The sequence below is a fragment of the Gymnogyps californianus genome, chromosome Z (genome assembly GCF_018139145.2).
Source record: "Gymnogyps californianus isolate 813 chromosome Z, ASM1813914v2, whole genome shotgun sequence".
NCBI lineage: Eukaryota > Metazoa > Chordata > Aves > Accipitriformes > Cathartidae > Gymnogyps > Gymnogyps californianus.
In genome coordinates this window covers 45118396-45145470 of record NC_059500.1, presented here as the reverse complement: position 1 = coordinate 45145470, position 27075 = coordinate 45118396, and the positions used below count along the sequence as shown (strand labels likewise).

The following is a 27075-nucleotide window of genomic DNA, read 5'->3' as shown; positions in this document are numbered from 1 at the left end:
GCACAGATTTCCAAAACAAAAAGGGCACATTTTTTACCTGGAATTGTACAGGGCTGGAATTACAGTTGCCATGTTGAAAGACACAAAAGAGCACATTAAAGCTGAGCTGTTTTTTCCAGTGACGATTTCCACCTCAATTCAAAGGTGGTAACAGCCAGGAATAGCCCATTTCTCTTGGATTTTTTTTAAACCCACTCACTTCCCTTACAGAAAGGAGAAGGGACATCGTATCATCCTGTCTTCCCAGTCTGAGCTTGGGAAGGTTCTGCAGGAGGCTGAACTAGATGAAGCACTCCCTCTAGCCCAGAAAAACCTCTTCATTTGTTTGCCATCAAGTAGCCTGCTCAGATATCTTAGTGCCTGCCTCTAATTTAACACAAGTTTCATTCAGCTGTCGTTCAGCTGAACATAATTCAATGGAGTGGGTGGAAGATCAGGCAGACCACTTCTAGACTTAGGAACAAAATCTGCGGAAATGCAGTTTCAGCTGACAGCATCACTGAACAATGCAGCCTTTCCGCTCTCCCAGCCCGTCTCCCTGTGACTAATGCCGCGTTTCTTATTTGGTTCTTCCACCAGTTCTCTTCTGTCTGACTACGAATGACAAATCTGAACTCTTTGATAATAAGGACCCCTATTTATTTATAAATACACACTTCTTATCTAATTTCTCTTAAAAAAATAATATTTTAAATGAATCACTTTAAAAAAAATAAGCTCCTAAAGAAAACTGACAAATGTTCTAAATGCCCCAAAATGTCACTGATTTTTCCATACTCGGTGATAATATTATGGAAATTACATTCTTCCGTGATATTCATTATCTGCAAAATCAATTTACTAGCACTGGCTTTTTTTTAATTCAGATGCATTATAGACAATGAGAGTCTCATTGCTCTTGATAATGCTTCCTACGCTATTATTAAAAGGAACACCAGGTGTCCTCTTTAATTAAGGTATTTACCAAATCCCTTATCAATGCACACATGCTATTTTTACAGAGAAATTTAAATATCCATTTCCTCTAGAACTGTGACAATTTTGTTAAAGTAACTCGTGAAAGGTCTAACAAAATTTCTAGTGTTTGCAAATTTTAAAACATTAAATAAAAATGAGGTGTCATTCCTGATGATCAGGCACTGTGTTTAATTAATCTTTTCCAAATCAGATGCAGAATGATCAGCAGAGTATTTTGCAAAAAGGAAATGGGTTTATACTGAACTTGAAAAAGGAACCACTTGCTTTCCAGCCACATACACTTCAGAAATATTCCGATCATCACCTGAAATAACATGGTCAAAACAAAGATTTGCACATAAATCTATGCACTGATTTAATTAATGAAAATTATGCAATCCACAAAATCAGTTTTGGAATACACCATTTGCAGTGACCGTTTTCTAGGACTGAGAAAGTTTATTTGGAGAGAAATAGTCAGGGCTACCACAAAGATCAATGGATGTTTAAATTACCCATGCTTTTTTGAAGAAATAAACTTCATTTAATCATCAATAAACTTCTGTTCAGTGGCTGCAATGGTGTCATGTGTTTTCTAAATATTTAGTAGATTCAAACACTGAAGATATTATATATCTGTACAAAAAATGCATTGTTGCACAGTATCTGAACGAACGCAGGTACCAGGCAGCAGTAAAGCTGGTTAGCTTCAGCCAGCTTCTCAAAAAGGCAAAAGCCTAATTAATGACACACACATGGCCAGAGCCAACGCCAGTTACCGCTACATAACAACATAATGGGCAGTGCAGCTCTTGGTCCAGATGATGCCCTATAAAGAATATCTATTCTTTTAGGGGGGTGGGATTGTTTGGGTTGGGTTTTGTTTGTTTTAAAGGACATCTTTTTTGTTTGGGAGTAAAAAAACCACAATGACAACCGGTCTGCTGAAATCCTTCTGAGCTGAACAGGTTCTGAACTGGTGATTAGCATGTCAGTGTTACTTTACTGTGAAATATGATTTAGCTCATACTGTAAATAAAGATAGGTGTGGTAATAAATCTGACAAACTTGGTGCATCTGATCATGTTAAACTGACTGTTGAACTATGTCCCAAAGAACAAAAGCTAAACCACTTAATCCTTTCTCAGTATTTATAAATAAATATTAATAAATGTAAGTAAATGTATATTTGGTTAATGTAAATAAATATTAATAAATTGTTACATTAATGTTTGTATACAATGTAAATAAATATTTACTGTAAACAAATGTATAGTTACTTATGTATAAATAAATTTTTTATTAACCTCCACATTAATTTAGGCAATTTTTGATGTATGGAACAACAAGAGAATTTTATGTGGGCTAAGAATCAGAACATACCTAGATACAGGAACTTCTGGAGAGTGTCCTATAAAAAAAAAGGGAGAAAACCAAATTCAGAAAGCAGTATCTGCTATCCCAGATCATAGTTATTTGAAGCTTAAAAGAATGATAAAAATAGTTTTCCCAAATATTCCTACTAACAGTAAAATCAAAACTTAATTTGCACATTTTCTCATAAATAACTTTCAGTAAGGAGGGTGTATGTCTTAGGAAGAAAACACTGCACAAGTTTGACAGTATAAACAAATATATGCCTAAAACACAATACTTCCCCTTCCTCTTTTAGAGTTCTGAAATTCATTTACTTATTGAAAAATAAGATTGTAAGCATTTTTAAAGTCCTAAGAACTGCTAACTTAGCTGAAAAGGTTTAGACTTAAACTGGAAAATATTTTTTTTCCAGAATTATTTGAATTAGGAAGAAGATTTAAAACTTGTAATCCAGATTATTGTGGCTGAAACAGATTAAGGAACAATTACCTCACCACTTATGCCCGCATTTCTAAGTAAATGGTGACATTCAGAATAAAGACAGTGATAGACAGTCTGGCCACATCAGTAAATTCAAGTAACTGTTGTTTGTTATCTTTTTTAATTATAAAAGGTTTTTGTATGAAAAGGTGTGCCCATTGCATAATGCCAACACTGCTTATATATTTGCATAAAAACTCTGCTCTCAACTCAAATTGGCCATCTTGAGTTCTTGCTTAAATTTACAATAGCAGTGCAGTCAAGGCAACCTAGCCTTTATCTGGGAACAGGTTGCCATTTTTGAGTTTGAACTGAAAGTGTTAACTCAAACTGAATTGCTTTTTTCTTGGCTGCCATTTGTCACTGCAATAACTCTAATTGTCAGCCTGGGCTACTGAAACATGCATTAAAAAATGTTACATGCATTTTTGCTTATGTGTATATGGGACTGTCACTGAGGACAGCAAGATTCTAAAAAAAACCAACCACTGAACGTCTTGGGCTGAAACACAGACAGCAGTGGGGTAGTACACCTGATTCCTGTTACTGGAATAACTCTCAAGAGACTTATTCTGGCCGTATCACAGACCTTCCCCACATCATTTCCAGTAATTTTTTTGATCATTAATCCTGTTCTGGTTACCTCAAAATTATCAGCAGAGAACAGGTCAAAAGGGCTGTCTGAAGCCTTCGTGTTGATTAGCAGTGCATCAAATTCTTTGCCAACCTCAAAGTTTCCAATCATGTCATCTAGTCCTAGAGCTGAGGAAGAAAATAAGGTCACAAACAGATCTTCAACGCAAGCCTCTTTCCACCATGTGGAAGCACCTAGCAATTTTCTTGAGCTGTTCATAAGAAAAACTACAAGAATTTAGATGATTACAAGCAAAAACCTGAAAGCAAATTCAACAGTATGTTAGCATCTGAGTTCTTAAGCCACTTCTCAGTAAAAACATGTATATTTTGGTGAATTTCTGAAGGGCATCTGTTAAGGGTAAAAGAAATCTGAAAAACAATCTCAATCCCTCTTTTGATTTTTGTTCTTTGAATGTTCTCCATTGATTTTGTGTCATTGCGGATCTGATGTATAGGCCACTAACGTTTTAAAGTGGAATAACAATTGTTTACATTGCAAAGACATTAAAACTCCAAAGGGGCAATGAAATGAAGTCAGAGAAACCGTAAAGTATATAATAATACTCAACTTGCTAAGGCAGTATTAGATTTAATTGTTTAAACAGTTTAAGCAACTTTGACAGGTTGTATAGACCTATTACAATAGTAACATATAATAATATGATAATAAAAGAGGTGTGCAGAGAGGATAACTAAGGGTAATTAGCAGGAACAAAGAACAATATGGTGTGGAAAAGAAATCATAGACAGATCTGAAGGTCTCATACCCACCTGTAAGGCTTGTCTTGTGGTCTCTTCTTTAGCTTTGTTATTTCAAAGCTTCATTACAACCTCTGATTCTCAGGTCCACAGGCACTGAAAATCTACAGTTTCATCTTCAGCTACTGGGTGCTTGCAAGTGCTTAGAATACCTAAAGAGAGGCCTTTGTGTCTCCTTGGACATGATTTAGGATAGTTTTAAGTTGTACAAAGTATCTGTGTATTAAATCGACTTTTCCAGTACTCTGGAGTTAAGCTAAGTTAGTGTCCTGGTTTCAGCTGAGATGACAGTCCTTTTTGGTGCTCAACGTGGTGCCAAATGATATCTGCATATTATATCAAAGGATGGAGATGGGAAGGGGGGTCATGGAAAAAGGACTGTCGTGGTTTAACCCCAGCCAGCACAGCCACTCGCTCACTCCTCCCCACCCAGGGGGATGGGGGAGAGAATTAAAACAAAAACAAAACTCCAAACCCAAAAAACCTCATGAGTTGAGATAGACAGTTTAATAGGACAGAAAGGAAGAAAATCATGATAACAATAATAACAATAATAATGAAATTACAATAATAATACTAAAAGAATTAGAATATACAAAACAAGTGATGCACAATGCAATTGCTCACCACTTGCTGACCGATGCCCAGTCAGTTCCCCAGCAGCAATCCGCCCCTCCTGGCCAACTCCCCCCAGTTTAGATACTGGGCATGACATTGTATGGTATGGAATATCCCTTTGGCCAGTTTGGGTCAGCTGTCCTGGCTGTGTCCCCTCCCAACTTCTTGTGCCCCTCCAGCCTTCTTGCTGGCTGGGCATGAGAAGTTGAAAAATCCTTGACTTAGGATAAACACTACTTAGCAACAACTAAAAACATCAGTGTGTTATCAACATTATTCTCATACTAAATCCAAAACATAACATTATACCAGCTACTAGGAAGAAAATTAACTCTATCCCAGCTGAAACCAGGACAGTAATCAAAGGGGATAATATGTGCAAATAATTTGTTCACTTGTTTTCAGATTGCTCTGTCCGACAAAGGAACTTCAGCCTTCAGTGAAGTTTGTGTGTGGCAGGAACTTCACAATACCTTAAAGATGTTTAAACTCCTCCAAATGGTGAAATATTTTGACTACCTACCAGTTTCAACCAAAATGATCTCATATTCCTTCAGGTCTGTGAGCAGAATGCAATTTTTAGATTAAACACAAGAGGGTGACAAGTGTTTAGGAGTCTCAGCAAAGCAAATTATTGCAACAAAGAATCGCTCATTTAAATTTCCATAAACTGTACTTGTCCAGGCTACTGGAAGGTTGTACAAGTAATTTATATTCTACCCTTGAAAGTGATGCAGTAAGGATAAAACAGCTCAAAATCAATATATAAAATAAACACAGTACTAAGTAAATCTAAGAACCCAGATAAAACAAGCACAAGAGTAGCTGGGAAGGGAAACCACATATGAGTTCGGGATTTTTGTAAGTTTTCCTTTCTGTATCTCAGCTAATTTATTCTCACCTTTTATGAGAATAGTATATATTGTGGAAAAAAGATCTCTCCTTTTTTGTCCCCTGCCCATTTTCTGTCTTCTCTATTTCCCCATTACACCCTCCAGAAATTCAAATACAGTCCTGAGAAGACCTGTTTGATGACATTTTCATTACATCTTTCAAACTTCCATTAACAGTTCCCAATGGTGTTTTCTGATGACTACAAAAATGTTACACTGAAAAGACTTGGGACCAGTTCTTTAGCAGGTAGTGAGCTCACTTCTGCTAACTGAAATAGTAATAAGTTTTTACTTATGTGTGGATTTGCTCTCTGCTAAATCATACAAGTTCTCCTAAAACTTTTGTTGTTTTGATACTGATCATGACAGAAAATGCCAGTGAACCAGAATAACCGATATACTGTATGACTATATTCTGCAGATGCAACTGTGTCTTAAACAATGATGGTGCATATCCTGCTTAAACTTTGTGCTTTTCTCTGACTGAGGAGTGATTTGCATGATGTTTTGATTTGCTGGTAAGACAGTGACAAACTGCCTCACTGAGAGCTCAAAAGGCAGAGACAAAATTAGAAACTGATGACAAACAGGATGCATGATTTTATAGTAATTGCACAGCTTTTCCTTTAAGTGTTAGTTGCTGAGAAAACAAAGTCTTTCCAATTGGTATGATAAACATACAAGCACTAATGATTAAGAAGTCTGAGGATCTTTGCAAAGAAAATGTACAACTCTGAAAAATCATTAAGATTCTATTATTAAACTCTCAACATCAATACAAACACTCCTCTGTAATGAGCCTAGTATGGGTATGAGAGACTAAAGGATATCTCCGCCCAGCAGATAGCATTTTAGACTTCACTCTGGCACCAGAAAATCTGTGAATTCAGCCACCTTTTAAAGACAGGGAGACATAATATCAAAAAGAGCTGTAGCTCTCTGTGTACATCCTAAAGAAATTTCGTCTTACCTTGGCTTCCTCCTAGGGTGGCTAGTTGAAAAGCTTCTTCAAGAGTTAGTCCTGTTTCATTCACTTTATTGATCTGAAGGCTATTAGATGCCATCATTGTCTTCCTGATGGCATCAAGCATAGAAGCTGAATATCCACCGGCAACATCTAGAAGGGATCAGACTCTTAGAAACAAGCTTTGGGAATAATTCTCTGGGTTAAATAACTATGAACTGTAATTAAACTTTACGAAGTGGCAGATGTGGTAAACACAAAAAGTTTTACTGCTAAGCACTGTCTCTGAATGTGTAATTCCTAATAAAGGTGCTCTCACATACAAAGTCAGGTAAATAGAACACAACACAGAATAAAAGAAACCTGAAAAGTTGTTCAAGCCCTGTTTACTCTCACGACAGGAACAAAACTTTCCTCGTTCATTTTCGGTTTTCTTTTTAAACACTTTTGGACCAGCTCTAGATTTCAGTACTCTAGACTTCATTACTCTAGAAATAGTGGGGGGAAAAAAGCAGGTCCATAAGTTGGAGACATGCTGACTTTTAAATACGAACAAGCAGGCATGTTTTTGTATCTCCCAATGGTTTCCAACAGAAACCGTTTTTACAGCAAACTACTAACCTGTGCCAAGGCCAAGCTTCACATTGTGTTTCAGGACCTTTTGCACATTTAAGACACCGCTGCGCAACCTGGATTGGAAGAAGAAACGTGTTCTGTGTGATACATGCAGAGAAAGTTCAGGAAGAGTAGGGCTGCAGAGCCATTTCATGACAAAGGCTCTCAGAACATGTGCAATAGATTGTGTTTATTAAACCGGGATGGAGCATTTGCATTCATACATCTGAAAGATGGGGTTTAATCACTAAAAATAAAGGCAGTTTTTCTCAATTAAAAACTCCCACAGTTTTACAGTTATCTGCTGAAAATGAGCTCTCAGTATATCTGTGAAAAAATCCAAATATGATGTAAAGTATATTCCAGGAGATGGGAGGTCATTTCATGAGCTCCAGTAACTCATCACAAACAAGATATTTATTATGTTAAAGGCAAAGTGACTGTTAATATTTAGTACGGTATCCTGGCTGGATACCATACAGTATCTCATTTCTCCTTAATACAAAGAAGACTATATAGCCCTTCCCATTTACCCAAAACGTAAGCGTACTTTGGGGGGGGAAGGGAGAAGGCCTGAATCTGCCATTGATAGAACAGTCGAAAGAAATAAAGTTTAAAAAAAGAAATATTTAGATAGATAGGTAGATATATGACTATACTGAAAGATCACAAGTCAGTCCAGAGCATACCACGCAGAAATGGAGCATGAATGGTCATGCTCAATCCAATACGTCACTTCTGGTGGAATGGGGTATCATATACATAGCCTTGTAACAATAGCCTGGACTCAGGGTACTATGTGAACAACAGCTTTATTAAATTGTACACCATTCTTTTTTTTCCTTTTTTTTTTTAACTTACGAAAAATTAGAATTGGGGCAATGTGAAATTGCAGCTCCACGAAGACTAAAAAGTTTCAGCTCTTCGTCAGAAACATAACAGGCATGAGCCATCACTGTCTAAAGAAAAACAGAAGCACCAGTTTACTCAATATTGCATTTACTTCAGTGCCTGTGATTTTTGCTGTACTGCTTTTAATAGCCCAAAAGGACACCTGTTACCATGAAGGGAAATTAATGCACTTCTTGAATGAAGCTCTTGAAATCAACAGGGGAGAAATTCTCATTAACTTCAGTATGCCTGACATATCGCTCCCTCAGCTTTGTTTCATTTATTAGTATAAGAAGATAGGGTGCTGACTCTTGCAGTGACTGCTGTGACCTAAGAGCTTTAAGGAACAAAAGCAAGAATTCCCCAGTTGCCCTAGCACTGTGGTAACCTTATGATTTATATTTCTTAGCTAACACAGAGATTAAATACAAGGGTCTAGGAGTACCTCAGATACAATGGAAGATATATGTACTCTTAGCATGTTTCCCATTGTGTCTCTCAAGGTTTGCTCCAGGTAGATATCTATATCTGGAATATTCTTTAATTAAAAGAATCTGATTTGTTATGCAACTGATTAATGACTTTCCTTTCTTGGCCTGCATAGCTGACTTTAAAAATAAGTTCACAAGCAGCATACACAAAACATAGAAGTATAGGATAGTATCATTTAATAGGACATAAACCAACTATTCCCAGACAAATCTAACTGGAATTACCTCATATGCCAAATGCCTACCCAAAGAGAAGAGCAAGAGTTCTGTTAGGCCTTGCAATCTGCTGATAAAAATGAAAATGGCACAGGGACTGTTTCCACTGAGCATCTCCTAATAGCACTGTACCCTTGCCGTCTCTACTCATCAAGCTCAAATGTAACTGAAAATGCAGTAAGAATAGCCACATCTTAAGGACATACATATGGTAGCTGCTGAACCATATCTCTGCTGATCTGTACTTCTTTTTAAAAAGAAGGAAATATTTCAGCTACAGCTCTGAAAAACACACTTTTGAAACTTTTAAAAAAAATTAATTTGGTGTCTTAGTTTTGGTGGTTGGGGAGGGGGGAATGTCTGTGGTTTTGTTATGCTTGCGTTTAATAGAATGCTTCCCCAAACAACCAGGAGCCTGGCACCAGAAAACACCAGTAACCCTGATTTTCAGTGACCATTTTCAGTGCTGCGGATATAAAACTCTGACAGAATTAAGACCTATGTTTTTGCAGCACTAATATTCTCTTTAGTACACTGACGCAACAAATCAGCGTGCATAGGACTGTGTGAGAGAACAAAAGTTAATACCGTGTACGTACTTAAGTAGTCCACATTGATTTCTCAGGTAAAAAGGACTGTAAATAAGTAATTCACTGGGGTCCATTTTTGAAGACAGAAATGGGAGTTCAATAGCTAATTCCCAAGGAGTTCCCAGCTGCCCTTTGTGCCTCTGAAAATTCTCTCCTAAAATTTTAAATCAATTTGACTGATGTTTAAGCACTTTGACTGTTGCTAGGCTGTTCGTATTCACTCTTGCATGGGCTCTCCACTGTCTAATACGGTGTGCCCTGGCACTCCAATCTGTACGTAGTGTGGGCTGGTATCAGATCTGCTTGCATTTATCTCGCCAGCATAAAGGTTTAATGAATTTCAACTCTTCAGCCCTCTGTACCTCTCCATACTTGGTAAGATCAGCTAATGAGATGAGAGTGCTTTTGGATAGTCAGAACAGTAAAGTGTACCTGTCTGTATGTGAGGTACATACACAGAACACAATAGGACAAGCTGCTTTTCTGTAGGAAACTGCCAAAAAATGAAGTTAGTCCTACCACAACACCATAGAACAAATCTTCAGGCAAAACCAGTGTGCAAGAACATTGTAATATAAGGGTAACTGGGTACTACCCAAGAATTACCAGCTCCTACAATACCAGCTTTACCTTCTGATCCCACTGCCCCAATTCTCTTTGGAGCCCTTGGAAAATGGATCAGGAAGCATAAAATACCTTTATTGTTCATCTCCCCTAAAATGCTTAGGAAAAGTGTGGGCTTGTCTAAAGTTCCAATACCTTGACCAACACCTGTGTAACAGAGAACATAAAACTGATTTACTTTCCCCCAGATGTCACTGACCTTGACAAAACAATACGACCTTTTCAGGTCACTACAGTTAACCATCATATTCTCTACATGGATAAATCTAAGCTATGCTGTGGAAGTTTTTATGCAGCTACCTTGCTGGTAAGCAGCTTGTTTTTATCATACAATTCAGTGTAATTCTGGTAGGCAGGAAACATGCTCTCCACAAGTTTCAGTTCTTCTTCATTCTCACTTATGTGACTCTGCAATAAGAAAATACATAGCAATGAGTGCTTTAAATAGCATTAAACCTGACATTACAACCTTCTGAGCAACCTACTGGTGCTACACATATAATGATAGAAACTAGTATTTGTAAAGCCTATAGTTAGATCTAGTCCTTGGGCTTCTCTTTTCATCGGAGAGGTCCCTGGGACCCAAAAGAGTAGCTCCATTTGTTCCTTTAGAAGTGTCATGAGATGGTATGCCTGGATAGTCCGTCCCAGCAGTTTGGTGACATAGTGGCCCACCTGGTATTTGGCAAATGTTAAAATAATAAATAAAATAATACATATGACTGTGAGGTAAAAAAGAGAACCAGCCTACCACAGAGTGGACCCTGGTAGCTGCTCCATGTATCTTCAGATGGACTGATTAATTCCTGGTCTCAGATGAAAACCTGATTCTCCTCTACTCCCATTGGAGCATATATTTTCAAAATGCCCACTTCATAATGACAAAAAATCCTAATGTAGGATAGCTTTAAAACAGTATATGCTTGGAACTGTGTAACCAAAAAAGAAACATCTCAAAGTTTCAACAGACCTGTAAGCTTTAAAATATGTCTTGTTTAAACAGAGAAACTTCATCACACTGGAAATCCTACAGCTATGTTAACAATGTTAAATAAGACACAAAGATGAGTACTTCTTTTATCTACTGAAATCCGCTCTGTACAGAAACAGCGGATGGCAGAGAGACAGACGTAACAACCTGGGACTAGGGAGAACAACCTTTAGCAACCCAAGGGTTGCTCTAACCTACGATACTGGTGCCAGTCTCCTAGTGACCATCTGCTGGGGCTTGCTGAATTGTGCATCCTTCCAGCTGTGAGCCTTCTCATTTCCTGTGCAGGTCACACTGTTCTTGCAGAGTACGATTAATAATTTCAGAGGAATTTAAAAGACAGGCTCCAAGGTAAGAATGTGGTTTAAGTGTTTTGCTGAAATTATGAAAACTCCCTAGTCTGTATGCTATCTATTCAAACTATTTAAATTGTATACAGAGCTCTCAGAGCTTACCTGCACATGGAGATCACGAGCCTGTGCTAAATCGCCAAGTGCACACAGCAAATCCTCTGTGCAGGAAGGGCCGAAGCGGGGGGTTATTACAGGCTGTACCCTTGGATACTGAAAACATTAAAAAGACATGCTTGGGATTCTACATCTATGTATCAGTAACCATAACTAAGACAAGCATTTACACAGCAATTACATTTTGTCTCCATTGCTTATTGCTTACTGCATCCTTGCCAACTCAAATTGAGCTGTATAGTCATTTCCTTATTTTTATTAGAAATTTCACCACAGAAATAGAGAATCAAAGTTTTTTCTGAAAACAGTTTTAATGAACCTTAGTAAAGAAGTTATTTTCATTAGAACTCTTTCATTGAGTCACTGAGATTTTACCAGACTTCAGGAGAAGCACTGGATGCTTTTTCATATTTGCTGACAGTCCAGTATGCATTACGAGAAATAAGTCAGATGAATGACCAGACGTTTTCCTGAGTCCCACTGCTGGGAATATCGGGGACGTAATGATGTAAAACTGCTGAGTTCTGTAAAATCAAAGCCTTTTTCTTGTTGGATCTTCTTGACTCATGATAGCAACAAACTGTCCCTATACTCCCTAGATAGGAAGATTAGCGGTAGCACCAGATATGCTACGGAGTAGGAAACAGTGGAGAAGACACCAAGACTAGAGCTACAGATGTTTACTTTACACCTTGCACTTCTAGATTAAAATTTTCATTACAAATAGACAATGGCATTACACCTCTGCCTTTAGGCCCAGGCAATAGTTGTGCATGTGACACCACTAGAAAACAGTATATGATAACTTGGTGCGCAGTTTCTTATACCATCTCCCAGATACAAGGAGCTCAGGACTTCTGCAGATTAGCCAATTTACTTTACTAATACATATGATTTAGGCATTAAACTCTAGGCATCTGTTCTTGAATATTTTGAGATACAAATGTCAACAAATTAAGTCATTGAAAATGAAAGGGTGATAAGAAAAGTATCTCTGCGTGTAATATTGGAGTGTAAACCTCTATCTTTACCTCAGGAGTGTAAACCTGAATTTCTTTAGAAACACACTGGAAGACATGTGCTGACCCAAAATACTAATTTGGTAATGGATTAGTAACTGTACTGTAAAAACACTGATTTCTGCTGGTGAGAACTTCTTTTACAAGTCTATATACCACAGAGTGATTGACTGACTTCCACCTTTCTTTAACAGAAAATTGTCCTTTCTAGGAAGCCAAATATTTTAAAGTCAATGGAGAACACGCACAGAACATTATTCTGCTGTGCTCTGACCACACGAAACTGAATTTACACTGCTACAAGTCCATTTCTCAACAACGTGGCTAGCAGAACGTTTTTTAGACTGATGATATCTGTCTACTACACAGAAAGATGTATTTTTATTGATTTCTCACTAAGCCAGCAGAGTTTGTCAGCGGGATTAACTATTTCATATATTCACCAAGCATCTTCTGAATACAGAAGTGAATACAAAGGAGAACTCTACTTACTTTCTTTTCCAGTAGTTCTTTAACAAACCTGAAAAAGGGCAGGAAAAAATCTGTTATAAATCTGTCATCTGTGTTATAAATTATGAAAATATTTACTTAGATACTCTCTTAAGCATTTCAGACATAGATCAACTTTTTACAGAAAGTTGGGCCAGATTCTCAGGTGAAATAAAAAGAAGCAACACAGTGAAGTCAAGATAGTTACATCAAATCATGCTAGTTGTGAATTTGACCCTGAATATGCAGAATTTTTTTCATTTGCAATAATTAACATTAGACACGTGGTAATTACTCTGAGTTCGCACTGAAAACCAAATACGTGTTACATTAAATTCATTGAAAACATAATTATAAGCTACAGCTGCAACATTAGAGAAAATAAAACCACTTAAATTTGTCTGTCCATGAATTTAAATTGCAGCATTAAATATATTCTATTATTTAAAATCCCATTTTTAAAAGATGCTGCAATATTTCATACCTCACTTACGGTAGTTGCATATGTCCTCATTCACTTAAAGGACCCTTGATTTTCTGGAAATGCTTATATTAATGTTAGCGTATAGATTATCTACCTTATGGAAAATACAGTATAGATTTACTTACTTTGTTAAATAAAGGAAGCTGCCTCAGGGACCTCTACAAAAAACCCCAAGCAGTCAATACAGATAATGCAGATGAGCAAATAAAACTTCCTCTGACTTTGCAGGGAAGAAATTCTTTGAAAACTCGTATGCACAGTGTATGCAAAAAATTTCCAAAAGCCAGTCTGAGATGGGTTCTGGACAGGATCTCTGTGAATTTTTATGTCATAGTTTATACTCAGAAAAACCCATAATTTTGGTCACAACAAACATTGAATCAAATTTGTCAAATATCTTCAGATGGAAAAGAAACCAATGCTGGAGGCTAGATTCACAACACTGAAGCTGATGTTAGATCACCAGCTGGAAGTGAGAGACCTAAGCTCAACTTCTGCAATGACCAAAGGAGTTTGAGCTAACTTTGAGAGCCAAAATGCAATGTGAATTAGGTATCATCTGTCTGTCTCTCCTCTTACTGATTCATCTGATACAATAATAAAATATTCACTGGAGCAGAAACTCTAACACAAGTATAAATCTCAGGTGATAATCCAAAACCTCCAAATGGCTGTTTGCATTCTTTTTCACATTCTTTGAACAGCGTCAGCATTGTTTCAGAACTGAAATAGCTTTCTCAAAATAGTCTATACTTTGTTGGCTTATGTACTTCTCTATGAGGAAAGATGCTCAGGTTCAAACCACTGTCTTCTGTAGCAGAACAACAGATTTGAACATGAGTCCTCCTCTTTCCAGATGACTACAGCTATTAGTAGCATATAACGTATTCTAGATTTCAGTTCCCTAACTTTTTATTCAACACCCTTTGCAGGAGAAGGGTAGATTCAAATTCTTGACTAGAATTTAGATTTAATATATGAAGCACTTGGCATTGTATATTATTTCCATGCATACAATATAAATATTTCCAGAGGTTCACCGTAAAGAACTGAAATCAGTGTAATCCATTTCCTGACAGTGCAACAGATCACACTTCTGTTCTTTAAAAAAAAAAAAAAAGAAGATTGCCCTCTTAAAGGAAGAGTTTTTTCATCCTTCTGCAATTGTATTGCTGCGATTCAGGCCTGATGAGGTAAGTCCTGATCCATGCCAACAAGCACACAGCTCTCTTCTCTAGACAGCTCTGGAGTACTTGTGGCACACTCTCATCCAAAGCTGAGAAACACTTGTTATTAACATAATCACAAGAGAAGGGAGTTGGAGGTACAATATAGGTATTTAAAAGAAAGCTATTTAGATCATTCTGAAGCTTTAAAAAATATCAGAACTGGAAATTCTACCACTTTCAGGCCCATTCAGCAGGACTCACGCTTTATTACAAAAAATAGGGATTTACGTGAAGGAAAACAATTGTTAGTAAAGTGCAAATGACTAATACTACGTGTTTTAAAAATGTCTTTAAACATAAACACCATTAGAAATCCATGACCATTTCTAACTTTTACTGGCATTCTTCTGGCATGATTTGCAAAAATAAGGTAGCAACTTCACACAAGTGCCATAAGATGTATATATTGCTGTTAGGTATTTTCTCTTTCAGCATGATATTTGAAACATTTACACAAGTAAATAAATAGTCCCGTGAGAAAAGCTGTATGTCTGCTTAAGCATTTTCTGAGCATGGATGCGAAAGACAAAGGAAACTTAAGACAGCAGGCTGCCATACTTCAGTTTTGGGTCCCCTCCACCATGTACATTGCCTTGATTTGATTTTCCTTCATTCTCTCAGCTGCAAGTTAGAGTAATTTCACTGGTAGTATGCTGGGGGAGAGGAGAACCACAGCATGTTTAAAATGGTGTGTATGAAAGCTGACTCCTCCAACTTGAATAAAGCTTTATCCTAAATGGGGGAAGAAAATAGCTCAGAAGTTAATGGGGGCGAAGGAACTGATTGCCACCCCCCCATCTCATGTCAGGTCACATCACCTCCACACACAGAGCTGTGAATGGAAAAGAGGCGGCAGAATACAGACAACATATACACACATATTCTTTCCAAATCCTAGAGCTGTAGCTTCTCCCTTTCTTTGGAAAAGCTGGAGGGAAACTGCTTGGGCTGTGCAGCAACTGGGTATGCAGGAATTGCCAGAACTGTAGGAAAAAATACTGCTGGAAGAAAAAAACTTCCTAATAAATTTACACGTGTAAGTTCTTAGTCAGCTTCACATTCACTTTTCAGATGTATGAAAAAGTCTTATTTCTAAAGGTTGTGCCATCAGTTTAATCACCTTACCTTTCTGTCTCTTGGACAGAGTCAGCAGTAATCTCTTTGTATTCTGGCACACTGTCATTCATATCCATGCAGACTTTTCCAACAAATGCTCGTTGACCAAATTTATCTGTTGAGATGCATAAGAATATAAAACTCAGAATCACGAGTTCTCAAAAACTGCTATCAAAGCCTGTACTGAAATCAAAATAGCAAATTCCACCCCAGCCAGCTTCATTTAAGATGAACAGAATTTATGCTTTTTTCTTCAGTTGGGACCATCCATGTGACTTTTAAGGCTAAAAAGGAAAGAGAAAAAAACCCCAACATTTAAATAGGAGTTCTCCTCTTCCACATTAGTACCCAACTTTATAAATGTTATAATTGAGGACTAGATTACTGTAGTTTAATCACAACCAGAATTCATAATGGTAGTATACAAAGAAGACCACTGTGAAGTAGAGGATGAGAAACACAAGCATCAAAGTACAGTAGCTGTAGTAGATGATTACCCTGAGCTGAGAAAAGGCACAAAGATCTCAGCAAACCATCTCTCCTTAAGAGAAAAGAATGAAGTTCCTAGCATGCCTCCCACGTGTGGTTGGATAGAGAAAATTATCAGAGCTACTTCAAGCCTCTTTAGTGAGATTTACCCATACTAGGACTCAGAACTCATGTGTAAGACTTAAAAGGAATGCATATAATATTAAATTCTAAGCTTTTAAACGTGTTTCTAAATTAGATCTCTTTTGTCCACTTTTACTGAGTTGTTGAATGCAACGGCTCCAAAGTTTTAGGTTTTCCTACAAAATCAGAAAGAGTAGGGAATTTTTGATGGAAACTGAGATTCTTATTAAATTGCCCTGCTTTGAGAGCTGGCTGAGCCTTGAGAAATCCTGCAAGAATCACAACACTTTCAAACAGCAGGCATTTGCAACGGTGAATAGAAGGAAGGGATAAGATCCTGACTCAGCTCCCACTGTTCTGGTTTCGGAGGGTGTGTGAAGATTTTTGATGTTGATTCTCAACTGAAACTTCAGAGCATCAGGAAATTAATGCACTGACTGCGCCCCTTGTCACTCAGCCCTTTAATCCTCAAATAGCAAAAGGCTAGAAAGAGCAGAGCACTGCAGCTGAAGAGCAACTCCAGCAGACCTAATTCAAGCTCAGCCAGCAGCTGATTTGGGAATGAAGAGACTAGCAGAAACAATAGTAGGAGAGAGGCGGTTAAGTGAACAAGGGTAACTAGAGTGGATTTTGCGGACACAGTATGACACATACAATGAATAAAAAACAAATTAGTAGAAAGACAGATCCCTAGCTGGTCTAAAACTCCTAAGCTCTGTTTCCTTCAACCAACACAGTCTGTGCAACATCCTTCAAAACTCACTGTTAGTCTTACCTATAATTTCAGCAAGAAGTAGAGAAGTATCTGTGTAAATTGTTGCAAAGTAGCAAGCTGTAGTCGTGCCATTCTTTAGAGTTCGTCTCTATAAAAAGAAATCAGTTTCAACTGTCTGGAAAAAAAAACAGTCAAGCTGCCAAAATGCAGAACAGGCAGTCTGATTTCAAACTGCGAGAACATTTAGTTATCGTGAAATTGTGCAGTGAAGTGGGAAGGTAAAATATAGATTTTTAGTTTCGTAATAGCATTTTTAAGTCTGAGTGTTAACAAAAACTCCTCTTCCAAATCCATACAGGATTTTAACAATGGCTAAATCCACAGAAACCAGTCGATATTTCCTTCACTCAAACTGGAAATAAATTCTGACTTATATTTAGAAATACACACAACCAGTCATTTATGTTATTTCCTAGTTTTGAAAGGCTCTCCAGTTTTCACAGTGAAGCACTGTTTACCTAACGTTAGCAAAGCAAGGCTTTTGGGAAAAAGTAGTGGTTTCCATTTGGCCACCTGATGTGGCTGGGAAAAACAGCCAGGCTTTCATGTATAAAAACCCTTTGTTATCCCTGAATACAAAGTAACAAACTTCAAGGTAAAGTAAACTGAGAACAACTGCTCAGAGTGCAATTTATTTATTTATTTAATTATACTATTTGAAAGGAGAGGGTGGTTGATACCTGTTCATGTTACTTTTGGAGGACATAACAGTAAATGAAGAGCCATTTAAAGTTACATTAAGTCATGACGAAATTTATAGCTTCACTTGATCTTGGGACTAATGCATACTATATTGACTACCTATCCAACATACAGGTTTAAATTACATTTTTGGATTCTGGCTCCAATATAATTGGAGGAATTCTATTTTATTTTTTAATGAGATAGAAGGTAGGACATCCAACGCAACTTTTGAGAATGGCTAGAGCTAATTATTTGACAAATATGAAGCCAAGCTCTTTTTCCTTACAATATTCAGATTAAAGCCAATAATTAAAAATATGTCTTTAAAGGTTCCTAAAATGAGTCTCAAAAATAACAATGTCATTACTGAGACAAACTACCTTTGTCTTTCTTAGCTTTTAAAACCCAGAATTCTCTACTTCTGGATTCCTAACATCATTGTTAAATGAAATCTAAAAACATTCTGTTTCCAAACCATCAGCGTGAAGAATTGGCTTTCCTAAAATTTGAGGGACCAGAGGAGATTCCAGCTAAAATCTGGCAAATTTCACCAAATTTGTTTCTTTTACCAAGTGTACAAAAGTGTTTATTGGCAACAGAATTTTTATTTGAAAAAATTCACTATGTTTTCTTTACAACTCCGAAAGTACAAAGATACATATGAAACAACATCTGCTCCCTGCAGGTTTAGTCCTGTTTCTAACAGTTGAAGGTTATTATCAGCCCCACCAAACATTGCAGAGCACTGGTATTCTGCAGCATTTGGGGGTGGAGACATTTTCCTGACCTTGTCCTATTTGATACACGTGGGGAGAGCCTAGCCATTGTCTTGAAGCTCCTACAACTAACTTCCATCTCTCACTGGCAGTTCTTTTCCAGGTGATGTTATTAAACACTTTGCATAGTGAGCACTTCAGCTGTGCTGATGTCACCCAGTCTGAACTGGTGGAGACAGTCACAGTACGTTGAGGCACACAGCTGGAAGGTGAGATCACCTCTATGTTTTAAGTAGCTGAAGGCATGTGTGCTTGTCACTGGAGTTTATGACCAAACGGCTCCTACATGTTTTTATTATGGCAGATGGCAGAAAGTAAATTTTTTTAAAAACTGTGTTGCAAGGCCAGTATAACTGTTTATTTCAGATTCATTATGTTATTATTTTGACAACATATGTTGTCACAGTATTAGACAAATGCAAGGCAACTTATGACAGACTTCATCTAAAGCCCCTGCAGTGAAAGATATTCCTGCTACAAGGACCTCAGCTGTAGAAACGACTTCCTTAATTACTCCAAAACACCCCAGATTTGTCATCTGTGAGAAGCATCTTCTCTTTCATGTAGTCTTTGCAGAAGACAATTTCATAATAGAGGCTTTTTGTGCAGAACAGGAAATATCCTCTGAATTTTTTTTTTACCATGCTTGGTTATTTCTGCATTGAGGTTGTCAGCACCTGCGGGCTACACTAGCTCTGAGGGTACTCTTAAATGTTGGCCATTGTACTCAGTTACCAGAAAAGATGATAAACAAGTTCATTGTTAGTCATCTGATTAAATGAACTGTCTTATCAGCAACAACAGAACAAGACTGGAACTAGTAGGGGACAATCTTGGCTGGCAATAAGAACAGTGGCTATACTGTTGGTTTTATCTGGTTTTCATTACATTAAAACATGCTGTACTATTTCTGCTGGCTTTCTGAAAACATATACATATTTCACAAATATGAATGTCGTCAAGTAGGTGAATGACATTTGCAGTACTTACAACAACTCTGGTGTACACTTCCTCTGCAAAATCACTGTCTTTGTACTTGGCTTCTGTTGGGAATGTGTAGGTAGTCAACCACTGCAAAAGAGGTAGATCTACTCTTGTACCAGTAAATGAATACTGAGGGGCGTGAATGTGTGTATCAACCATTCCTGGCATGAAGAATTCACTAGGGAAAGAAGAGAAAATTATAATAGTCCAAAATGTCACAAAATTTTCCACAGTAAGTAGTTTTGCTTTAAACAGTATGTTTGAGCAAAATTCACCATAGTGAATGGCAAGTACAGATTAACCTTCCTCTTTCAGCGTCAGCCTTTCAACTCCTACTGTATGTCTACCCATACGCCTTTTACGGTATGAAGCAGCTGAATAATAACTTTTACACAGACTAGCTATATATGTATAGCTAACTGAGAGAAAAACAATATAAGAGCATGATGAATCCAATTATCTTTAATATATACCCAGACAAAATACCAACAAATAAAGCCTAACTGACTTCACAATAACTAAAATTACTCCACCATAGAATCCACCTCAAAAAGAGAAGATTTGGGTACAGTCTTGCTTCCCAGTATGGATATATTTGGAATGCCTCTAGCTGCCAGACCATTATATTTACAAAACTGTAACTTTCTATATCCCAGTTTTCCTCTACATTATGTATGTGTCTCTATATATATATTCAATCAATGAATTTCAAGGTTTAATGGAAGAACAGCCACTGTATCTATAAATGCAGACACAGACACCGGTGAAAAAAACCTCTGCTCAATATCTTGACAGGAAAGGCATATTTACAATGGAACTGTAATATTGTTCGTTGTCATGTAGCGTTCATGCAATAACAGGGATGAATATATCAACATTACCAGGATGTTGCTATAATTATTTTGTTTTGGGCTGGAACTCCATACGGTATAAAATTTCTCTCACTCCTCTTCCCTTCTCCCTTACTACTGAATGAACAGTGATTTTGTCTCTTTGTAGTTCCTTTTCTTCCTGTTTTCCTACATGCTAGATATGCTGAAAGATCTTTCTCAGCCTGATCCATGTTCCCAGCACCTTCAATTTTCCTCAAGCTATTTCAAGTGAAGAAAACATCTGATGACTCATATATACTGTATGATTAGCCTTCCAACAAAGCATACAGATTTTTTAACAACTGAACACTAAAAGATGCTGCAGCTCTAGATTCTAAGCCACAAGTTGTTTACAGTTATGCTACTACATGCAAAGCATAGTAGGTGCAATGCAAAACTATTTCACTTCACAAGAAAGGTGGGGGATTTCACTGGCTGAAGAAAAAAGAAACGCTCTAGCTGCAATACAGTTAGAAATCCAAGGCTCCGTGTTTAGAAGGTTTAAATCTTCTAATTTTATTGTTTTTTATTAGGGAGCATGTCAAAGCCCAACCAATTGAGTTTTATATCTGCAGTGCTAGTGTTACCTACATTTACTAAGTCTAGAGTTTCAAGCTAGTTAGGCGCAGCCTGCTACTAACAAAATGGATACAAAATGTAATCTCAAGAAAGAACATCATTTCCTTCTGTAAGCACAGAAGAGGTCACGTATGAAAGCTAAATATGACATTTTGTTCTGCGCAGTGTAAATCAGACAGCACAATTCAGCCATGGCTGCAGTACCAAAGCAAGGAATGCAAAAAGCACATGGACCGTCCACTCTCCCAAGTCCCATCCAGCACGCAGGCAGCTCTTGGGTTAAGAGCTCTCACAGAGCTGCAACAGAGTTTTGCCCATGAGATTGGATTTAATGTGCTCCCTGCCAAAAAGTATTCACAGAGACTAGCATTACTCCACTCAGAGAATAAACTGCATTTGCTGAAATTAATCTAAACAAAACACATACTGGTTACTCAGTTCTCTTATGTCAGATGTTTTGAACCCCCACTTCTTAGCCAGTTGCTCTTGCTGGTCAGTTTGTTCCAAAAACACAATCTAAAAGAAAGAAAACATAGTTAGATACTTTAAACCTGTATCCCACATCAGCTTTATATGAAGCCAAAACAAGTTGTATCTTAAAACAGATTTTACACACTTACTACAAATGTGATAGGTTTGCATTCAAATACTTGTTCTTTGTGACTATCAAGCATGACTTCGAAATACCTGCTCACAATCCAGTGAATAACTGTATCCACTTTGTAACTTGTAAGAAAACAATTAATTCATTCTCAAGTAATATATGGGCAGAACCACACAGACTTCAGCATCCACTGGCATTCCTGTAACGTACCACCATGCTAGCAGTACAGTCGTTCATTGTGGAGGTGTGCGACAGCCTTATGGGAATGCAATCACAGTATTCAAAACCAGAAGGGTCAAATTAATTGCTTTGCCTAGGACTGACTGCAACTGAACTAAGTATTTTCTAATTTTCTGCTCGTGTCGTTCATGTTGGGGGTTTTTTATTTTTTAAGTGTCTAGGAAGACAAATTGAGGGGAAAATATGTGGATGATCTTTTCATTTTCCAGAACAGACTAAAAGCATGCCTAAGACCTTTGTTTATCTCAGAAAAACTACAATCTGGAGCCTAACTCAGCCCCATTTGACTCCTAAAGGATATCCACTCTACCACTGCTGAGTTTCTGTTGCCAAGTCAGAATTTTAGCACACTTTCTGTTTATTTTTAAATTTCATGGTATTTTAATCTACAACATGACTCTTGGCAGCTGAATTCTCAACTCTTTAATTCTCTGGTGTGGCAATAATAGGCACAACAACTCTCCAAAAAACAAAGAGCAGGGAGTCTAGGAACTGCAATGCCCGCTACAGGCTCCAGGCGGGATCTGGGTTTCTGCAACACTTGACGGAGTAGAGGACCCTGCCACCTCCCCCGGCCAAAGACTGTCTATCCCGGGCTTTCAGGAATTCTTGCCTAACCATTCTGCCAGAAACAAACTCATGGTCTTCTAACTCCCTTGGTATAAGAGCTCGTTCCTCTAAGTTCAAGGGAGTAATCTTACTCCTATCGGCGTCTTTCTGCTCCTGTGAAGATTCCCACACTGAGGGCCTGTATCACCCTCATGACAGCAGTTTCTAAGGCAGCAATTAAAAAAACATGTAAAGGCAAGATCAAATAGTTGTAAAAAAGGCCATAGGAAGGAACTTAGGAGGAAGATAAAGAGGACCAAAAGAGCACTGTTTAGCAGTTATTTGCACGCCCCTTTTTTTATGTGTATGACATTACCTTTTGCATTTTCTATTTTTTCTATAGTGAAAAATAAGGAAAGGCTGCTAAACTGTAGACAAGAAGGTTTTGGCTGCCTAGTCTTTTAAATGCACATATGGCTTATATGATTTACATTGTCTAAAGAGCAGATGTTTTAAATTTTTAGTCAGAAAAAAAGCTATTAAAATCATACCATATAAATAAATACCACACTAGCAAAAATTGCAAGAATACCGTAGTCTGTTAATACTTCACATGAAGCAGCATCTCTCTCCTAGAGAGGAATATAGCCAGCTTAATTAGCTATATATCTGCAGAGGGCTTAGAATACAGACCTACTGAAATTTCTGATGAGCAATAAAGAAAATGTCACGGAGATGCTGAAGTCAAAATGGATGCAGAATGAGTAATGCTAGAGCTGCTGAAAAAAAGGAAAAAAAAAAAAAAAAGAGAGAAATATGAAACACCAGATGGCAAATTCTGGAAACAGGCGTTGCCATGGAAAAGAAGTGGCTATTATATACTCTTAGGGTGCAGATAAATAAAACACTTAAATCAGGGAAGAATGAAGAAAACATATTTCAAGGGAGCTGGCCACATGAAATCAACCCTAAACCTGACAGCGGGTCCGTTATTGTCGAATGGGGCTATGGATGAATCAGCAAGACATCTATACTCTTTTCAAACAAACTTCCCAACAGAACTCCTTGGTCACCCAAGAGATGTTCGCCATTACTTTAGGATGCATTTGGTCTGGCTACCTTTCTAACACTGAATGCTGTAAGGTCTTTGAGGTCCCAGGCTTGGACATTTGCTTCAGTATTTGCTTGTACATTCAAGGTAACTAACTTGGTGCACTGGTCCTTTAAATTAGTTCTGGACCTTAACACTGTAAAAGCAAGAAAAAACTCTATGGCAGAGTCACTACAGAGTCAAGAGAAGCACACAGGCAAGACTAAGACCTTCAGCTTGTAAAGAAGGAAGTCAAGGACAATAACCAGCACTTTGGGAAAGGTGTATCACAAAAAGCAGGATCAACAGCTGCTAACACCAGTACCCAAGCACTTTGTTCAGTTCTGATGTGTCACCCAAGTGATGGAGCTAAAGGATCCAAAGATGAAGAGCTGAGACCTCCCTACCTTGGTGCCTAGCTCAGGCCTTTTTTGTTCCAAGAGATGCCCAAAGCTCCTCCATCAACACGTAGCTGGTCCACTAAACTATGTATCAACCCTGATGCGGTAAACCCTGATTGCCTCCAAGCACCACAGTGCAAATAACTTTGCTACCAAAAGAATGGAAATTGAACGATACTTGCTGAAGGAACACAGGTTTTTTTTGATCCAACAGTGCCTGTTTTGTTTCTGGCTATGACATTCATAGATGAACATGAGTAAGGGGTCCATCCTTCTTTCCTCTCCCACATCCTTCTCTTCCCTCCCTGTTCCCACAATGATTAGCTGACTTTTGCAATTAGAGACATGATGCCTATTGCTTGCCTAGTTCCCAAAACTGGCATGTGAGGCTAGATGAGAGACAGGAGCACTTATTAGACCCAGCTCCTGAGCGAACAGCCCAACCTGCTGAGAAAGGCTAAGCAACGAACTCCAGATGGATGTTGGTGCCTTGGTACCTTCCTCCTTGTACAGCTAACACACGTCACTTACTATCTCAGCTGGCTTAAATCAAACACTTGTGTTTGGCAGTACTTACAATATTAACTCTTATTCCACAACTCTTGCTCTTTTCATGCCTTCAACAGGAGCTTTTAGCTTAATACTTGTTCTATTTACTTAATATTCTACTCAGCTAAGTTAGTTACACCAACATTTCAATGATAACTCACATTTTGCACCTGTCTCTATTTCCTTTACCCTGAGGAATGCTACTCTTTCTATTTGCCGTTCCTCAAGAGCGGCACCACACTGCTCTGCAAACCACTCAGTTAAACACAGTCCTTATTTTGCTAACTTAACGATAACTTGGGTCTTCATACCTGACAGCAGCGTTTTCCTTGCTAAAGCTCCCTTTTCATCTACAGGCAAAGCACAGCTGACATTTCTTCTGTGGCCTTTACCAGCCAAGTATCCCCACGTGCAGTGGGGGTCTGGGCAGTGTTTCTGTGGCACTGGTTGTATGCTCCTGTCCCTTGGAGGACAGGCAGGGACTTACACTGGAGAACAGGACCTGGCTGTTCACAAAAGCTGATGTGTTCACCCTGTCAGAGACCATGCAAGATTTTTCCATGATGGAGTCAGCAACATGAGGCAAAAGAATGATACCTATTTAGTTAAACTTACTTCTTTGGGAGTAACACTGAAACAGTTCTGGTGTAAAACTGGACAATAAAGGTAAGCCATTTTCTAACCACCATGTCCTTCTTGAAAAGCCAACTTTTCCGTGATTCCAGTGGAAGTTCTGCATGAGGTTAAATTATGAGTAATAGGCTAAAGAGTACCAAAACTCACTGTATCAGACCCTGGAATAGTAAAATGCCAAGAATTTGTATTAAAAAGAGAAGAAAATGAAAGTCCTTGTTATTGTACTCTGGTGGGAATTTTATTTTTGGACAACAGTGGTTTACTGGAAAATATTTTTTTTTAAAACAACTGCATGGGAATGTACCAATTTATGCAAGGAAGACAATATCCATTGAATCCTTGTTCAATAGGAGAAGGGAGGAGAGTGACTGAGAGCACAAACCCCTAGGTATAGCTTACTAAGGTACCTGTTTTCCAAGAAAATCACTTAAAGGTCTTGATTTCCTAAGGATGCTGAGTCGGGACCCTTTTCCGGAAATTGCCATTAGAGAAAGCAGGGTGGGGTACGAGTTTCTGCCTCCTGCACCTGCGTTACACAAGCCAAACCCTTTTTTCATTCAGCTCTATTGTTTTTAGTTGACACCAGCCAATACACAGTTATGTAAGTTTTTATTCCCCTCCCATACATCAAAATACAGCTTCTCATAGACTTTGCTATGCCTGGCACCAGACTCTTCAAATGCTATAACAGGGCTCTCTTGAAACAGACCTCCATGGACCTGTATGAACAGAAAATAAATACTGCAAGGGCTCAAAGTGTGCTTTGCACAGATTTCAAATGCTACTGAAGCCTGACACACTGAAGCCTGTTCTTTAGCCACAAGAAAGAAAATGACCTTTTTTCATTATATATGGGGTACCTATATTTGTTGTTGAGTCTATAAGAAATTATCAGTCTGCCTACGCAACATGGACTGTGAAACTGAGTTTCACCTGTGATATTGTTAAGGGAATGATACAGCTTCCCTGCCAGAATCGATCCTGCATTATCAGTAAGTGCAACGCTTGTTTTAAACTTGGCTTGTACCACTAACATGCCCAACGTCATCATCTTCCTAACTTTTTATGGGTGTATGCCATGTTTTTTCTTGTGACAAGAGAAAAAAAAAGCCTCACTCAGAAGTCTGTGCATGAGTACAGCGGGTACGCTGCAATTACTCACAATCATTATTTTGGTACTTAGAGAATGGAAAACCTGCTTGTGAAACTGAGAGAAAACTGAGACAATCTGAAAGAATGCCTGGTCCAGGCACGCTGCTGTTTTCGAAACATTTAGCACACTTCAAAACCAGATGTAGGCTACCTGCAGACTCATGCCAAGGAGATAACGCACCATCCCGGTTATCTCCAGCTCCTGCAAGCAGGAAATCGCTTCTCCGCGGCTCTTTCCTCTTGCCGACAGACACTGGCTACTTCGAGTGCGAAAATTTTCCACTTTCTCCCTACAGAGCGGCGGAGACGGCCCTGACCCTCACCACCCCCGGACCGGGGCTCGGGACCGAAAGGGGTCACTGTCACCCCGAGCCAGAGGGACACTGGGGGAGGGCGGGACACCTGGAGACCACCGTCCCGGCGGAGCGGAGCGGCCCGGGACGGCGGCTCGGGCATCTCCCCTCGCCTCCCCCGGCCGCCGGGACCGGCCGCCCCCGCAACGCCCCTTCCCTCGCCCCCCGCGCTCACCGTCCCGCTGTCGTCCACCCCCAGCAGGTGTCCGTGGAGGATCTCCATGGGCGCGGAGGGGCTGGAGTGCACGAAGGTCCCCCTGAAGACATGGGCGAGCGGCGGGCGCTCCGGGGAGCCCATGGCGGCGGCGGCGGC

The 27075-nt window shown here is 38.6% G+C and overlaps 1 protein-coding gene across 1 annotated transcript; it reads right to left on the bottom strand.

Moving 5' to 3' along the window:
* Positions 1–1083: 1083 nt before the first annotated feature.
* GDA (guanine deaminase) lies at positions 1084–27075 on the bottom strand. The gene is made up of 14 exons (XM_050913074.1): positions 26938–27075; positions 21616–21704; positions 19744–19915; positions 17294–17381; positions 15916–16021; positions 13081–13108; positions 11558–11665; positions 10412–10519; positions 8161–8258; positions 7306–7373; positions 6691–6837; positions 3458–3576; positions 2341–2368; positions 1084–1282 (listed from the first exon to the last, which is right to left on the bottom strand). The coding sequence occupies exons 1-14, from the start codon at positions 27058–27060 to the stop codon at positions 1212–1214; spliced, it is 1353 nt and encodes a 450-aa protein (XP_050769031.1). The 5' UTR covers positions 27061–27075; the 3' UTR covers positions 1084–1211.

What these genes read in the sequence shown, in the direction of transcription:
- GDA (XM_050913074.1), bottom strand. Translation starts at nt 27,060, where the DNA reads ATGGGCTCCCCGGAGCGCCCGCCGCTCGCCCATGTCTTCAGGGGGACC. An exon ending in CTCGTGATCTCCATGTGCAG is followed by an intron (nt 10,520 to 11,557) that starts GTAAGCTCTGAG and finishes TTCTTATTGCAG; the next exon opens with AGTCACATAAGTGAGAATGA. An exon ending in CACCCTAGGAGGAAGCCAAG is followed by an intron (nt 3,577 to 6,690) that starts GTAAGACGAAAT and finishes TTTCTTCCTCAG; the next exon opens with CTCTAGGACTAGATGACATG.